This window comes from Carlito syrichta, unplaced genomic scaffold (assembly GCF_000164805.1).
Source record: "Carlito syrichta isolate Samal-C Ts95f unplaced genomic scaffold, Tarsius_syrichta-2.0.1 Scaffold314720, whole genome shotgun sequence".
Classification (NCBI taxonomy): domain Eukaryota; kingdom Metazoa; phylum Chordata; class Mammalia; order Primates; family Tarsiidae; genus Carlito; species Carlito syrichta.
In genome coordinates this window covers 75,147-93,909 of record NW_007258816.1, presented here as the reverse complement: position 1 = coordinate 93,909, position 18,763 = coordinate 75,147, and the positions used below count along the sequence as shown (strand labels likewise).

Genomic DNA, 18,763 nt, shown 5'->3' with positions numbered 1-18,763 from the left:
CACGGGCTCAGGCAATTCACTCACCTCAGCCTCCCAAAGCGCTGGGATTATAGGCTGAGCTACCAATCCCGGCTGTCTTTCTGTATCTTCACCCACAGAAAGATAATATCTTCAATGAAATCATTTCTGTATCTCTAGGCAGTTCAGAGCTAGATTCTAAAATGGGAGGGAACAGAGAAGGGCATCTCCTCGTATACATATGCTGGAGTCTTTCACATATACTGGAGTACTTGCCAGTGTATTGAGGCTATGAATAAATAGACAAACATAAATAATAGATAGGAAAGGAAGAAATAAAAATGTGTCTTTCTTCATGGTGAGTGTGATATTTTATTTAGAAAAATCCCAAGGAATCTACAAAAAAATACTAAAATTAGTGAGTTTAGCAGAGTCACATAATACAAAGGCAATATTCAAAAATCAATTGTATTCTTTTTTTTAAGTGTTCAAACAGAGTTTATTTTAAAAGTAAATTAGAGAGAGAGGGAGGAGATTCCCCTCCCCAAAACAGGGAAGGGGCCCAAAACTAAGAAAACGTGGTGGTCATAGCCCCAAGAACACGTGGCCTGGCCATTGTTTAATGAAACTATGGCCCAGTTGTATTTCTTTACTCTAAAAAGAAATAACTGGAAACATTAATGTAAAAACCAGTACCTTTTAGATTAACTCCAGAAAACACAAAATCCTTAGAGGTAAATTTAACAAACTATGTGTGAGACCATGTAGTACTGAGAGAAAGTCAAGAAGGTCTGTATAAGAGCAAAAAGGTACCATGTTCAGGGATCAGGTGAGTCAGTCTTGCTGAAGTATCAGTTCTCCACAAATTAATCTAGAGGTTCAGAGCAACTTCAAAACAAGCCTAGCAAGCTTTCTTACAGAAATCAACAAGCTAATTGTAAAACCTGTATGGAATTGCAGAGGAAAAATGATTGATACAGAGTTGAAGAGTTTATACCACCTAACCTCAAGATTTATTATATAGAATCAAGGAAATGTTGTATTGACATACATGTAAACACATCAAACACATCAGTGGAATAGATTGGAAAGTCCAGAAATCAACCCACAAATATATGGTCAGCTGATTTTCAACAATGTGCCCAAGTAATTCAATGGCATAATGAATGGTCTTTTCAATAAGTAGAGTTGAAACAATTTGTTATCCATGTAGAAAAAAGTGAAACTCCACCCTAACCACATATCACACATGAACATTAATTTGCAAGATATCATAGACTTAATATAAAAGCTAAACATTAATACTACAAGAAGAAAAATTTGAGAAAAATCTCAGCAATCTTAAATCAGAAAAAGATTTCCTAAGTAAGAAATAAAAGCTTACAAATATTTTTTCCCATTCTGTGACTTGTCTCTTTATTCTCTTGATGGTTTCTTTTGCTGTGCAAAAGCTTTTCAGTTTGATAAGTTTCCACCTGTCTATCCTAGCTTTTGTTGTACTAAGGACTTGGTCATGAGCTCACCGCCTACTTCGATGTCCAGTAGGATGTTCCTTACATTTTTTTCTAAGAGTCTTATAGTTTGAGGTTTTAAATGTAAGTCCTTGATCCACTTTGAATTGATTTTTTAATATGGTGATAGGTAGGGTTCCAGTTTCATTCTTCTGCATGTGTCTAGACACTTCATTTCCAGGTCTGTGAAAAATGTTGGTAATTTGATAGGTATTGCATTGAATCTGTAGATTGCCTTGGGTAGGATGGACATCTTGATAATACTGGTTCTTCCAAACCATGAGCAAGGGATGTTTTTCCATTTGTTTATATCATCCATGATTTCATTCAGCAGTGTTTAGTAGGTCTCACTGTAGAGGTCTTTCACTTCTCTGGTTGGGTGGATGCCAAGGTATTTCTTTTGTGTGTGTGTGGCTGTTGTGAATGGGATTGTGTTTTTAATTTAGTTCTCTGCCTGCTTGTTGCTAGTGTATAGAAATGCAACTGTCTTTTGCACATTGATTTTGTACTCTGAGACTTCACTAAAGTCATTTGTCAGTGCAAGGACGTTTTTGACAGACTCTAGGGTTTTCTAGATATAGAATAATATTGTACCATCTCCTAAGAGCAATAGCTTAATTTCCTCTCTTCCTATTTGGATACCCCTGATTTCTTTCTCTCGCCCGATTGCTCTTACTAGGACTTCCAGCACAGTGTTGAATAGGAGAGGTGAGAGTGGGCAGCCTTGACTTGTTCCCATTCTTAGGGGAAATGCTTCCAGATTCTCCCCATTAAGCATGATGTTGGCTGCAGATTTTTCATGGATGGCTCTTATTGTTTTGAGGAATGTTCCTTCTATGCCTAGGTGTTCAAAGGTTTTTATCAAGAAGGGATGTTGGATTTTACTGAATGCTGTAGAAGCAAGATTAGGTGAAGAGTCATGTTCAAAATAATGTTGTTAAGTGTTCCTTAGAAAGTGCATCCTGGAGATGCGTTATTTGTATTTTTATAAAAATAGAACCACATATTCATGTGAAATGATGTTAAAACGTAAGTATTAATTTGTTGAGCAGAACTCATTGTATTGACAAGGACATGTCATTGGCGACTATAGCTTGCAATAAAGAACTGTCTCCCTTGATTTTTTCTTTTAGCTTCTTTTCTTTTCTTTTCTTTTCCTTTACTTTAAGGATGTGGAGTACAATTCAGGGTTAGGTATACAAATGTTCATTGTGCAGTTACCCTTGTTGATGAGGTGTGACCCTCCCTCCCCGGGCAGTTTCCCACTACTACCAATTTCTTTCTTACAGTATTATGATAGCTTCTTTTCTTACATAAATTGATATCAACACACACTTCCTTTCATCCCTTTATTTCTTGAACCATACCCATCCTCATACTGTCTTTTACCCCAAAAGAAGAAGGGAATTTACTCACCACCTTTGTTATTTAAAATTTTCATTAAAAATAAAAAATGCTGGCCAGGTGTAGTGGCTCAAGCCTGTAATCCCAGCGCTTTGGGAGGCTGAAGTGAGGGGATTGCCTGAGCCCACAGGTTTGAGAACTGCCTGGGCAACTTGATGAGACCTCATCTCTACAATAAATCAAAAAATTAGCTGGGTGTAGTAGCATGTGCCTGTAGTTCCAGCTATTTGGAAGGCTGAGGCGGAAGGATCACTTGAGCCCAGTGGGTCGACGATGGGGTGACCGTGAGTGTGCCACTGCACCCCAGCCTGGGTGATGGAGACTCCAATTCTAAAGAAAAGTAAATAAATAAAAAAATGCTGCCTCTGTCTCCCCTTCTGTCTCTTATCTCTAAAGTCCTATCTTAACCCCCTTGGTCATGCTCAGCCTACAAGTGCCTTTGAAGCAATCTCTGCCTTATGCTTTCTGGAGTGGCTTCCACATGCAGGACTCAGGAACTGGGAATTTGCATCCACAGTGTGTGGAAGTGCTACAGGGTGACTTGCACCTGCTGTGTCTTCTCCCACAGTGACCGTGTTCTGTGACCTCCAGGGAACCGTGTCCCCGGGCACTGCTGTTGCTGCCCTGCTCACCTCTGACTCCCCCCGGCCCCGCCTGTGTTGAGTTCTGCAGGTGACAACCCCTCTGAACTCAATGGACCTTGTGCAGATGCCTGGCCCTCCCCATGCTGGGCATCCCCGTGCTCATCTCTGCTGACCTTTCTGCAGGTTCATCATCGGCCGGGAGAGGCCTGGCCAGGTGAGCGAGGTAGCCCAGCTGATCAGGCAGACGCTGGAGCAGGAGCGGCGCCAGCGGGAGCTGCTGGAACAGCACTACAGCCAGTGTGATGCAGACGACGATGAGGTCAGCCTCCTGCTTTCCAAATCCTTGTAGGGTCGTGGCCGCAGGCTGGGTGCAGTGGCTCCAGGGAGGTGTGTGGCTGCCCTGAGCCGAGGCTCAGCCTCACAGAAAAATGTGGCCCATTTCTCCCAGTCACGGCCAAGCCACTGTGTCCTCTTCACAGCACAGAGGCTGGATGCACATGTGTCTTGTCTTCTACCCCACTCTGATGGAAGGAGTGTAGAAACAGAGAGGATGGGGACTCCAGTGTAGAAGCAGAAAGGGTAAGAACTCCAATGTAGAAATAGGAAGAGAGGTGACTCCAATGTAGAAACAGAGAGGGTGGGGACTCCAATGTAGAAATGGAAAGAGTGGCGACTACAATGTAGAAACAAAGAGGGTGGGGACTCCAATGTAGAAATAGAGTGGCGACTCCAATGTAGAAACAGAGAGGGTGGGGATTCCAATGTAGAAGCAGAAAGAGTGGCAACTCCAAATGTAGAAACAGGGTGGTGACTGCAATATAGAAACAGAAAGAGTGGCAGCTCCAATGTAGAAACAGAGAGGGTGGGGGCCCCAATGTAGAAACAGAACGGGTGGGGACCCCAGTGTAGAAACAGAAAGAATGGTGACTCCAATGTAAAAACAGAGTGGGGACTCCAATGTAGAAACAGAGAGGGTGGAAATTCCAATATGCGAACTGTGGCTGTTCTTACTGCCGGAATTAGGTCATTTCCTCCCTCTGCTTTATATGTTTTTAAATCTTTTCCAAATGTCCTGTAATGGTATGTGATGCTTTTTCATAAAATCAGAAACATTTTAAGTGCTAAAACACACCCATACTCACACAAATATATACAGAAAAGCACTAAGCCTGCTGAGCGTTTCCAGAGCATTTTCCGCAGAGGAGAAAGTTCCTTGGATCTGCTCCCTGGGATTATGCTAATATATTGCAGAGCAGTCTTCCACAAGTGCGTGTTTCACAGGGCAGATGCAGGCTGGGGTATGTACACCCTGCTCTCTGCACGAGTTCAAGTAGATGAACAGACCCCAAGTGACTACGGCACGCAGAGCCATCACGGGTTGTAATAAATAGAATGCAGATGCTGCTCTGTTTCTAATGTCATTACCAAATGGACACTGATATACTGGGACAACATGCTGTATTATAAACATGTTTAAACCTGCATGTGTTTCATATGGGCACGTCAGAAGATCTGTCAACAATTTAATTGTATTTCATTCTCTGTAAGCTGGTAAATATTCAGATAAAACAAATATTCTTCTTTATACCAGCTGATAGAAGCACAGTGAAGTTTTATATGTTCAATCCTCACTCATCCGAATATATCATTTTTTTCAGAACTTTTTTTGATATCTAGCCAGGACATAGGGAAGGACATGGACAGCCAATTTCTTTTGGTTTTTTTTACATTTTTAACTTATTTTTGGCCTAGGATATTTCGACTCCATTGTATGTTAAGATGTCATGGGCATGTAGTAATGGTGGAGATATATTCTTCACTTTATTCGAGGGCTTATGCAGGATACTCGCTAGGTCTGTGTGTTCAGACTCATACAGGCCCTGGCTGCCGAAGCTGCTAAGAGGACCCTGTCTTGGGTGAGGAGTTGAGGTTCTGTGATGTTTTGTTCTCTCAGTGTCTCACCCTATCACCCAGGTTGGAGTGCAGTGGCCACTGCAGCCTTGACCAGCTGGGTTCAGGTGATCCTTCCGCCTCAGTCTTCCAAGTAGCTGAAACTATAGTTGTGTGCCACTACACATGGCTAATTTTTTGATTTATTGTGGAGATGAGGTTTTGCCATGTTACCTAGGCTGGTGTTGAACCCGTGGTCTCAGGCAATCCTCTCGCCTCCACCTCCCAAAGTGCTGGAATTACAGGCATGAGCCACTGCGCCTGGCCCATTGTTTTTTAAAAAATAGAGTTTAGCAATTAGTTAAACCTTTTCTTCTTTCTGCGAGTTGTAGAAATAGAAACCAGGCACGTGCTCCCTTTAATGCATGGAACCCTTACCTTGTGGAAAAAGCCAGGGAGCCTCTCCCCTCTTCTACCTCCTCCTCTCTGACAGCATCTCCTCCCTCCCCTGTGTTGCATACTGTTTTACCGCCCATACCCAGGTGAAACCAGCAGCTAATTTTCTGGGCATAGGAGAGATGGATGTTGCACAATGATAAAGATCGACCCCAGTGTTAAGACTTCAGATGATCATGTGATTCCAACTCTTGTTTTCACATGCTACCAAGTACCATTACAATGATTATGTGTCATCTCCCTATTTTCTCTTGACTCGGCTGTCTTTCATAATGAAAAGCCAAATGTCCAAGAGGCATTAAGGAAATGAGAAGGACCAATGTTGAATGTTCCATGGATAAGTGGTCCTTGAATAATTGAGTTAATTTTGCATTTAGTTCAACAGTTCACTTATTTATTCATATAACTTTGTTAGAACTGGCCCTGAATGTGTGCAGTCACCTGGTTTCTCCCTTTTCTTATAGTTTATGGAATCATCTTGTGATTTCAAGCTTAGAATGGTTTTAGTTTGACTGTTTCCTGACATTCCCTGGGCCAGCTGGGAAGACCTCTGATTCTATACGGAGCAACCATGTTCATCCAGCTGGTTTCCAGAGCCAGGAGTTAGACCAGCATTAGCTGCTGCAGGGATAGGCAGCTTCTGGTTGTGAGCAAATCATCCAAGGTTGATTGGAGCTTGGAACTAGTCTTATTGAAAGAGGGGAGTTGCTTGAATTGGATGCATGGAAAACAACACAATGAAAGAGATAATGTCCTGAAGTTGTAAACACGCAGTGGACCTCTAGGAATGGTATTGAGAAGAACCCCTCACAAGGTGTTGTTTATCGTGCAGGTATGATGGTTGTAGGTCATACTCTAGTAGAATTTTAACTATGTGTTTCGTTTTCAAATTATATTTAAATGTCAGCTATTTCTGCTTTGTTTCCTCCAAATTTTTAGACCAGAAGGGTTTAAAATAAGCAAACAGCCAATTTCAGTTTAATTTTCATTCCTGTGTTTGTTGACTCGTTAGACATTCTGATTTTTGTTTTGAGTTAAAATTGTTCTGCCTCAAGGCAGAATAGTACAAGTGAGGAACCTGAGAAAGGGGAGATGCCAATCTGAGCAGCTGGAATGTTTCAGTGACATCAGGATGTGGTTAGTGACTGCATTTCTGGGTTTAGTAGAATTGTCGTTTGTTTGATTTTCTTTCTTTTATTTTCCTTTTTAATGATCTGAAAGGCAGCCATGGAGGATTTCAGTAAGCCCCTCAGACAGCCAGTACTTTCTCACAAGATGCTAGGGGTAGGGTTCATTTTTCTACCAACATTTGCTTTTTAATAATACTTACTCTCTTGTCATACCCCACAGCTCTGAGTGTATTTTGAGTAATCTCATGTAGCATGTTTGTACATTAAGAGTATCTTTCTGTCAAAGAGAATTCTGCTATTGGAAGTGCTCCAGGGTCAGTCTGGAAACCACAGTACCAACAGGTACTGGACCCCACTGTTGAATTAGAAAATAGAGATGGTAAGTGAAAGTAAAATGAGCTCTTTTGTATGCACTCTAAAGATGCTGTGACTATTTGACTTCCTTAAATATCCTTTTAAGACATAGTATTTATGACATTGTAAAGTTTTAGATTATAGATGGCATGTGAAAATCTCTCCAGGCGGTAGTTCATAACAAGATTGATCATCAGTCCAGAAACTGAAGCTCCTTCTCTCAAAAAATAAATTAATCTTTCTTTTATAATTTGTTTTCATTGTTGGAAATTAACATCAATAGCAACATTATTGAATACAATATAGAGCAGCTGTCTACATGGATATAAGTTTTTGTTGCTTGTGTTAACATGTACTAACTAGAGGTAAAAACATAATGGAAGCTGTGGTTCACGTAAGTGGTAAAAGGCTTATGAGAGTATAATGTTATGTGAACAGCATTAAAGGACTAACACTGAATTTGACTCATACTATTTGCTGTTCCTGGTTGGAAACAGCTTGATTGTGTGAATGAAGATTGCAGTTATTATGGATGGCCTTTAGTGATGTGAATGGACTTCACACTGTGTCCATAGTTCTGAAAACGAAGCGTAGGGCATTTCCACCAGGGGATGCACGTTCTCCCAATGCACAGCAGTGTGTGCCATCGCAAGCCCTGGTTTGCAGTGTCTTTTCTGTCCTTTACCACTAGGTTGCTGTGGCTGTTGGGGGGAAAACGCTTTCTTTAATTTTTTTTGTCAGCCATTTTAGAACACTGTGACTGAGTTGCAAGGAGTGTCTGGCAACTGCAATAACAATAACAACTATTTTCTGAAGGTTTGTTTTTCATTAGAACCTAATGCTTATCTGCATGGTCTTATTTCGTGTGTGAAATTAAATATTTGATGTATCTTATTAACTGTATGCTCCAAAGAGCTTCTCTTGAGCTGTGTGTTTTGTGCATTGAATAATAGTTTGAAAATACTCATTTGAAAAAATAATATTTAATTCAGAAACACAGTTTGTATTTTAGGCACAGTTTCTGTATTTTAAACTCACTTCTTAATACCTAGCCATGGGTGCCCTTGGCCTCTAAACTTTAAATATGGTGTGATTCAACTGGAAGGGAAAGAATAGGTGTCCAGCCACAAGGCTACGTGACGTTTACACAATGTGGTATACATAGTGACTTATATTGTCTCTCAACCCAGTCTTTTTGTTTAGAAAATAATTTTTTGATAACAAAGTTTATTTCTCAAAACACTAAATGCATAGATCTTTAAATTATAGCAGTATTTACTTGCATGGTTTATATGGTAGACAGACCAAAATGTCTAATATACTATACTTTATTGTTTGATTGATTGATGTTGGAGTCTCACTCTGTCACCCCGATGAAAGTGGCGTGATCATGGCTCATGGCAGCCTCAACCTTCTGAGCTCAGGTGATCCTTTCACCTCAACCTCCTGAGTAGCTGGACCAGGCACACACTACTGCACCCAGATAATTTTTAATTTTTTTGTAGAGATGAGATCTCACTATGTTGCTTAGGCTGGTCTCGAACTCCTGGACTCAAGCAGTCTTTCTGCTTTGGTTTCCCAGAGTGCTGAGATTCCCAGCATGAGCCACCATGCCCAGCAAAAATGGTATTATACTTTAAATAATAAAACGATCCTCATTCTCTTTAGTTGCTATAACAGAGAGAGCAGCATTTAAAAATGGAGGCCAGGTGTGTGTGTGTGTAAAAGTTAGACTAAGTGTTGGTTATTAGTAGAGTCGAAGAATAACATATAAGACCTTTTTAACAACTTGTTGCCAACTCCAATTTGATTGGATCTTTAAAATCATTGTTTAATTATATCCTTTAGTTTGTGATCCCCAAACTTATAATAAAGATCATTTTCATTAAACCGTAGACTCATAAGTTGCTTGGAAAACATTCTGTTGAGGGCTGTGTCCATGTTTGATCCAGCCAAGCAGTGTACCCACACTGCACATGACATACAGCCTGTCCCCAGGGCCGGGGGAACACCCTTCTCTACCCATAAGATCCTCTCTAGGAACATTCTCTTTATATAGTGGCATTATTGTTTATGACAGTAAGCACAGATAAAAGGCTGGACAGTGTTAAGAAGAGACAGAGGTTAGGATAGGAATCATTACCTAATTAGTGTCATCTTTCTGTAGCTCATTTTCTTTGTTGTTTTTTAAAAATTATAATGCAAGTGATTTGAATACATTTTTATTTTCTTTCCACATTGTGCCACATTGTGGTTTTATTTACTCATGAACTAGGTATAAAATACCAAATAATTTATATCAAATTCTTGTCATTAAATCCATCCGAAAGTACAGACTTCGTACTTTCTAGAAACCATGCTTGAACAATTCTGTGTTACAATGATGAACCCACATAGTTTTCAGTGTTAAGGAGATGTCAGAGAAACAAACACAAATGACAATATTTTTCCAACATTTAAAACATTTGTATTTTATAAGCTGACTATAATTTTTACCCCAAATTCTAAAATGCTGGAAGGCGCAGTATGAGATGGATGGACTCTCCTAGAAGCATCCTGGCCTTCCCTTGGGCCATCGGGAGCCCCTGACTTCCTCGTACCTGTGCTCTCCCTTTTCTCTACCTGGAACACCGTTCACTACACTCTCTCTGTTGCCCTCCTGCGTCCACTTAATCCTGTTCAGCTCTCAGGGTCTAAGTTTCATCCTGTCTGGGAAGATTTCCTGGGCTCCCACAGTGGGATGAGGGGTTTTTGTTTTTGTTTTTGTTTTAAAACGAGTCAGTAGCACCTTTTGTTCCTTTCACTGTCATTATTTTCCCATAAATTTCCTCCATTCACCTGTAGTCTCTCCAGTGTCGGGGTTCAGTGAACATCTGCTTGCTACAGCATTTTAATTGACTTACTGTGAATTTGTGAGAAGACCCTATTGCTATCTCATTAAGCCAAAATCTTCTCCATGTAAAACCAGAAAAATGAATATGCATATTTCATGCCTTGAAAACCTTAAGGACTATTGAAATAGCAATTGGTGTCTCATGTTGACATGACTTCTTTTGAGTCGTAACTGAATAAACCTGCAGAAGAAAATGAATTGTCAACATGACCCTGAATGATGTCAAGGTCACTATGGCATTGATAACCTCCCCTGAGTGTATTAACTTAGAACTAGCCTTTGATCATAGAAACACATTTTCTATCATAGAAGTATAATTTCATCTGCACTAAAAACTAAATGGTGACCTGACCAAGGACTGATGTGCCAAGGATGCTTTATCTTGGAGATTTGCTAGGCAGTAGGAAGGCTTCATGCATTTTAAAGTAATATCAGTGCTACTAGAAATGGTAAAAAACAAAAAATTCCAACTGATTTCTGGAGTTCTAGTTTCTAAAGGGATTCTTTTTTTTTTTTTTAGTTGGAGTCTCACTCTGTCACCCAGACTAGAATGCAGTGGCTTGATCTTGGCTCACCACATCTTCAACCTCCTGGCCTTAGGGTGAGCCTTCTGCCTTAGCCTCCTGAGTAGCTGGCACTTACAGGTGTGCACCACCATACCTGGCTAATTTTTTGATTTATTGTAGAGACAGGGTCTCACTATGTTGCTCAGGCTGATCTCGAACTCCTGGGCTCTAGCAATCCTCCCACCTTGGCCTCTCAAAGTGCTGGGATTGCAGTCATGAGCTACAGTGTCCTGCCCTAAAATGATTTTTAAAAATTACTTTATTGCAATAAAGTTTACATAGAGTGAAGTGCACAGATCTCAAATGTGTAATATGATATTGATTATTACATATTCTCTTTTTAAAATCAACTTTAATGATGAACAGTTTATGTACAGTAAAATGCACCAGTTTTAAGTACATTTAAGTTAACAGTTTGCTGAGTAATCATCACCATGATAAAGGTAGAGAACATTTCCACTACCCCGGATAGTCTCCTCATGAAACTCTGGAGTCACTTTCAATCTGAAGCAACTGTTCAGTTTTTTGACAATTAGGTTAATTTTACCAATTCTAGCATATCATTTGACTTACTTTTTTATGTCTGGCTTTTTTTCACTCATCAAAATATATTTAGTCTTGATGCTTAAGTGTTATGATGGTACTGTAATTGGTACTGCTTTGATGACAGCAGGCAAACCATGGCCCACCCCAGATGGGAGGCCGAACTCAAGGACTCGATCAGAGTACTGGAACCCATGGGCTGCCCCCTCTGTATAACACTTCTGGTTGTGTGAACATCATAGAATGAACTTACACAAACCTGGATGGTCCAGCCTCCTATATACTGTGGCTGTATGATGTAAGCTGTTGCTCCTAGGCCACAGACCTGTGCAGCTTGTGCCTGTAGTGAATATTGGAGGCAGTTGTAACACCATGGTAAATACCTGTGTGTCTAAACATAGAAAAGGTACAGTAAAGATATGGTATAGAGATTTTTACACCTTATAGGGCACTTGCCATGAATGAAGCTGGCACGACTGGAAGTTGCTCTGGGTGAGTCATGGAATCTCTCACCCCATGGATTGCATGGAAGATGGTCTGAGTGGAAGGATAGAAAATAATCTTCTGTAAGAAGTCATGGTCACTAGCAGCCTGAATTCATGCTGCCCTGTGTATCTTCCATTGGAGCATTCACCTTTGGCCAAAGCCTAAAAGTCAAAGTCTCAATAAGAGTTTATAGTTTCAAACAAACTCACAGGGAAATGAAGCACCATGAGTAACAAACATCACAAAATAGAAGGGAGGGATGGAGGAAAAGGAGAGAGAGAAATAAGAAGAAAGAAAGATAAGGCCAAATCGTTTTATTGCCAATTATCCCAAACTGGTAAAAAAGCCTCCAACTGCATAGAACTTATCTCAGAAGACATAAGAATAATAGTACAGATTTGATGCCAGGAGTGTAGTTGAACTGTGAGCATGTGAGATGCATGCAGTAATAAAATGTAAGCATAGTAAGCAAAACCTTATGGTAATGAGAAAGAAAACTTCTAGGTCCATCCCATTCATGAAAACAATGCAAAAATATCATATCCAACAAATATCTATATCCAACAACATATAAAAGAAAGATAGCGTATCATAGCCAGGTTGGTTAGCCAAGAATGCAAGTGTGGATTATCATTTGAAAATCAGCCACTGATTGTACTTGACGTTATACTGGAAAATAGGAAGAAGAAATTAAAGAAATAAATTGGCAAGAGGAAAACTAAAATTTATCATTTACATCTGATGAAATTGTCTGTTTAGAAAACCTCAGCCGGTCTCGGTGGCTCAGCCTATAATCCCGCGCCTTTGGGAGGCTGAGATGTGTGGATTGCCTGAGCCTGCAGGTTTGAGACCCTGGGCAGCGAGACCTCATCTCTACAATAAATCAAAAAATCAGCCGGGTGTGGTAGTGCATGCCTGTAATTCGGCTACTTGGAAGGCTGAGGCGGAAGGATCACCGGAGCCCAGCAGGTCGAGGCTGCGGTGGCCGGGAGTGGCCACTGCACTCTAGTCTGGGCGACAGAGTGAGACTCCAACTCAAAAAAAAAAAAAAAAAAAAGAAAACCTCAAAAGTACATACAGATAGATTAGAAATAATATAAGATTTTCCACAGAGGCTATACTACTTTACACTCCTACCAACAGTGTAGAAGAGTTCCCTTTTCACTGCACCCTCTCCAGCATGTGGTTTTTTGAGTTATTGAGGATGGCCATCCTGACTGCAGTTAGGTATTATCTTAGTGTGGTTCTAATTTGCATTTCTTTTATGATTAGTAAGGCTGAGCATTTTTTCATGTATCTGTTGGCTGCTCATATGTCTTCTTTTGAGAAGTGTCTATTTGCCCACTTTTTAATAGGGCTGTTTGCTTTTTTTCTTTTCAGCACATTTGAGTTCTTTGTAGATCCTAGATGTTAGACCTCTGTCAGATAGACAGTTGGAAATTTTTTTTTTTCCATTCTGTGAGCTATCTCTCCGTTCTCTTGATGGTTTCTTTTGCTTTGCAGAAGCTTTTCAGTTTTATGAGATCCTACTTGTCTATCTTATCTCTTATGGCATGGGCATTTGGGGTTTTGATCTAATACAACCTCTGTGGAAAACAGTGTGGAGATTCCTAAAAGATCTAGAAATTGACCCTCCATATGATCCAGCAATATCCCTTCAAGGAATATACCCGGAGGAACTCAGAGCACTCTATGAAAAAGATACCTGCACATGCATGTTTATTGCAGCATTATTCACGATAACAAAAACATGAAACCAACCATGCTGCCCATGGAAAGTGAACTGGATCAATAAATATGGTACATATACACTATGGAATATTACACAGCCATAAAGAAGGACAAATTTATGTACTTGGTAGCAACTTGGATGGATTTAAAGTCTATCATACTCGGTGATCTATCACAGAAAGAAACTGAGTACCACATGTTTTCACTCATAAGCGAACCCTGAACAATTATCATAATACTATAAGAAAGGGATTGGCAGTAGTGGGAAACTGCCAGGGGAAGAGGGGGCATACTTCATCAATAAGGGTACCTGATCTCAAACCAGGCAAAGTGGAACCCAAACTTTACCTGTACAATGACCATTTGTATACCGAATCCTGAATTGTACCATACATCTTTAAAATTAAAAAAAGAAATAATGTAAGATTTTAGCACATTTGCTGAATACATAATTAATATGAAACATAACATCTTTTTTGATATGTCAACAAACAAGGAGAAATTATAATTCATAAGTACTGTTTATAAGATTTCAAGAAATAAAACAAGCAAGACTTTTTTAGAGAAAAATAAAATTTTATTGACATACAGTAAAGAAGGCTTATTTATGTAAAGGGACAAAGAAACCCTATTCATGGATTGGAAGACTCGGTAACTTAATTGTCTCAGTTATCTCCAAGTCGATTTATACATTCGCTGCAACTCTGGTAAAAATATTTCGGATAATTTTTAAATAGAATCCGATAAGCTATTGCTAAAATATGCTGACTACTATCATATTTGAAATGGAAGGACAATGCATCTGAAGGAACCATGACCCTTCACATGCTTTAAAACAGATGGTTACTATTAAACTGTAGTGAATTTAAATTATGGGGCAAAGAAATGGACAGATTGCTCAAGGGGCCCTGAAACCCGATTTGTGATATAGACGGGTTAAAAAATATTGGGCTCTTTAATAAAGAAAAATAGTATATTAAACCTCCTCTGTATCCAAACCTAAAACTTCATTCCAGTGGATTGACTCCTCAAAAGTGAAAGGCAAAAGTATGAAATTTAGAAGATGGTGTAGAAGAATCTCTCTATGACCTTAGTTTTTAGACATTTTAAAAAATTATATTTTAAAGTTGTGGGGTACAAGTCGGGATTGCGTACATAAGTGGTTTAGGTACAGCTGAAGTTTTGGGCCTCCCATTGGACCTCACTTCGCCTGGATTAGGATCAGACACCTTATTGATATTATGTGTCCCCCATCCTCTGGCAGTATCCTGCTATTGCCAGTACCTTTTTTGTAGTATTACGATAGAGGTTCAGGGAGCGCTTATGAGTGCGAACATGTGGTACTCTGTTCTTTATTTCTCTGATAGACCACTAAGTATGATAAATGCCAAATTCAAGTTGCTATGAAGTCCATAATTTTGTCCTTCGTTATGGCTACATAATATTCCATCATGTATATGTGATTTTTTTTTTTTTAAATCCAGTCTGGTTTTGATAGGTAGCATGGTTAGTTCCATGTTTTTGATATTGTGAATAGTGCTGAAATAAATATGCTTGTGCAGATATCTTTTTTTGTGTAATGATTTGAGTTCCTTTGGGTACATTCCCAGAAGGGAGATTGCTTCTAGTTCTTTTAGAAATTGCCACACAGTTTTCCACAAAGGTCAAATCAGTTTGCATACCCACCAACAGGGTAGAAGCGTTCGTTTTTCTCCACATTCTCACCAGCATCTGTTGTTGTTTGTTTTATTAATGATGGCCATTCTTACTGGGGTTTGGTGGTATCTCAATGTGGTTTTGATTTGCATTTCTTTGATTATGAGGGAAGCTGAGCACTTTTTCATGTGTCTGTTGGCTGCCGGTGTATCTTTTGAGAAGTGTCTATTCATGTCTTTGCCTGCTTTTTAATGGGCTGTTTTTTTCCTTTCAGTGTCTTTGAGTTCCTTGTAGATCCTGGAAGTTAGGCCTTTGTCAGATATACGGTTGGCAAATATGTTTTCCCATTCTGTGGGCTGTCTCACTGCTCTCTTGATGCTTTTCTTTTGCTTTGCAGAAGCTTTTCAGTTTGATGAGGTCCCTCTTGTCTATCTTATCTTTCATGGTATGGGCATCTGGGATTTTGACCAGGAACTGGTTGTCTATTCCAATAACTGTAATGAAAAGCTGTCGGTGACCAGCACTGACCAAGGGTGGGTTAGGACCCGCACCGGAGAATCTGGACGGAGAGAAGAGACCACTCGGAGGCAGTTCTTCTGGGAACAGTCTGATCAGGACTGAAGCCAAATTTTATTCAGACTCCTTCCAACTTATATACCATTTTCTATACCTTCCAGCAGTGTGATAATCACTCACTGGGAGCGTACAAGTTCCGCGCTTTACAAACTATGCATCACAAGACCACCACGAGATCTGCAATTTCCAAGCAAACAATTTGAACTCCATGATGTCTGTCGTGCTTACATTAAGGTCACAGGTGCACAATTTCAATCAAATCGTTCAAAGTGTTTTCCATAATGTTCAATGAATCATTCATATTATACTCTTTGTTCTATACCCTGATTAATACAAAAAACTTTTCTAAGTTAACTCTAGGTTCAATCCAAGTTCACTGACTCCCAATATTTTTAATGATTAATATTATCAACTTAACACTATACTATAACCTATAAGTTTACTTAAATGACTTAGCTGTTAGTTACACTATTATCCTATTACAATTTAACGTAATGCCTTATAACTCAGTTGAAACTTATTCTTAAACTACCAAACTTTACTATAATTCATATGAGTTTCATATGTCTAAACTTTAATTTTTATATAATCTAATGATTGATCTTTAATACTATGCTATATCCTATTAAGCTAATACCTTATCGTTAATCTTTATAAATCGTATAGTAACTATTATATTGAGTAATGTAGCAAAAGGAAACAAAACAGCAAGCATAAATTTACGCAACTATGAGTGTATGTGTATATATTTTATCCTAACAAGTCTACTCTAAAAATCAAATAGTAGCTGTCACACTCTTGAACAAGGAAATGCATGGCCGCCATATTGGCGGCTGTGGGCTGAAGCAGACAGAGTTTCGGTAATTAACGAAACAAAAGAAAACGTTCTGCCTGGCTAGGGGCAGGGCGACAAAACTATTTAGTTTCTAATTTTAGCCCTAAGGGAAACAGCTTTCGGGAACAAGAGCTGACTACCCAGTCTACCAGGAAATAGAAGTTAAAAAATATCTAGAAAGAAGTAAAACTTAGAAAGACAGAGAAAAATAATTCTGCTATGCACTTTCCATCAGGTGTATTGAGATTTACTTATAAGTTTTACTGCCATGTATGCACACTGGTCACTAATCACACTCCAATATTATAGGTATAACTGATATCCTATGTCAGAGGCGATCTTCCAAATGGGCCTTTACAGGCCTCAGCCATGTAGCTATAGATGTTGGCTCCCAACAAAAAGCAAACTGCATTTTCTAAGATTATTATAGTTTGAGATTTTATGTTTATATCTTTGATCGATTTGGAGTTGATTTTTGTGTATGGTGATAGGTAGGGGTCCTGTTTCATCCTTTTGAGTATGGTCGGACAGTTTTCCTAGCATCATTTACTGAACAGGTTCTCCTCTCCCTAGGGGTTGTTGGTGGAGGCTTTGTCAAAGATGAGTTGGTTGAGAAATTGAGTCTTTGCTTCTGGAATCTGTATTCTGTTCCATTCGTCTATATGCCTGTTCTTGTACCAACATCAGGCAGTTTTGATTATTGTAGCCTTATAATAAAGTTTAAAGTCTGGGAATGTGATACCTCCCACTTTGTTTCTTTTGCTGAGGATTGTTTTGGCTATTTGTGGTCATTTTGTTCATGAATTTCTGTATTGTCATATCCAAGTCTGAGAAGCATTATGATGGTAATTTAATGTGTGTTGTTTTGAATGTATAGGCTGCCTTGGGTAGGATGGACATCTTAACAGTTATTCTTCCAATCCTTGAGTATGGAATATTTTTCCATTTATTTGTGTCATCCTTGATTTCTTTGAGCATTGTTTTGTAGCTTTTGTTGTAAAGGTTGTTCACTTCTTTGATTAGGAAGAGGCCAAGGTATTTCTCTTTTTTTGGCCATTGTGAATAGGATGGTGCTTTAATATTTGGTTCTCTGCCTGTTTGTTGGTGGTGTATAAAAATATGACTGTCTTTCGCAGTGTCAATTTTATACCCTGGGTCTTTGCCATAGTCCTTTAACAGTGCATGGACGTTTTAGGCAGATTCCCTTGGGCTTTCCAGGTATACAATCATATCATCCACAAAGAGGGATAACTTAACTTCCTCTTTTCCTATTTGGATTCCTCTTATATCCTTCTCTTCTCTAATTGCTTTAGCTAGGATTTCCAACACTATGTTGAACAGGAGGGGTGAGAGTAGGCAGCCTTGTTTTGTTTCAGTTTTCAGGGGAAATGCTTTCAATTTCTGTCCATTTAGTAATACGTTAGCTTGGGTTTATCACAGATGGTGTTTACAATTTTGAGGTATATTCCCTTTATACCTAGGTGTTCAAGGTTTTTATCAAGAACGGATGCTGGATTTTGCCAAAAGCCTTTTCTGCGTCTTATGATATGATCATGTTTTTACGTCTTGTTTTACATCTGTTGATGTATTTAATTACATTTATGGTCAAGTGCATGTTAAACCAGTCCTACATCATGGGGATAAAGCCTACTTAGTCATGGTGGATGATTTTTGAGATGTGTAGTTGGATCCAACATTCTAGAATCTTGTTGAGAATTTTTGCATCTATGTTCATCAGGGATATTGGCCTGTAGTTTTCTTTCTTTGTTGGGTATTTGCCCAGTTTAGTATTAGTGTGATGTTAGCTTCATAAAATGATTTGGGGAGAGTTTCATCTTTGTCGATTACCTGAAATACTTTCAATAGGTTTGGTATCAGTTCCTCCTTGTAAGGTTTGTAGATTTCCGGTAAAAAGCTATCTGGTCTGGGACTTTTTTTTTTTTTTTTTAATGGATAGTTTTCTTATTGTAGAGTCAGTTTCCTGAGTTGTTACTGGTCTATTTAGGGTCTTTATTTCTTCTTGTTTCAACTTTGAGAGGTTGAAAGTCCTCCATTTCATTTAGGTTTTTGAATTTTTAAAAAAATATTTTAAATTTTTAAAAATTTAATATTTTTTTTGAGTTGAAGTCTCACTCTGTCACCCAGACTAGAGTGCAGTGGCTGCTCCCGGCCACCGTAGCCTCAACCTGC

At 39.2% G+C, this 18,763-nt stretch overlaps 1 protein-coding gene across 1 annotated transcript in view; it reads left to right on the top strand.

Moving 5' to 3' along the window:
• Positions 1 to 18,763, top strand: part of PPP1R9A (protein phosphatase 1 regulatory subunit 9A) — a gene marked incomplete at its 3' end in the record, with an annotated part of 289,697 nt that overhangs the window by 197,540 nt on the left and 73,394 nt on the right. The window contains exons 5-6 of the mRNA XM_008071775.1: positions 3,641 to 3,776; positions 8,038 to 8,103. Coding sequence (XP_008069966.1) covers positions 3,641 to 3,776; positions 8,038 to 8,103 — 202 coding nt within the window. The remainder of the gene's footprint in view (positions 1 to 3,640; positions 3,777 to 8,037; positions 8,104 to 18,763) is intronic.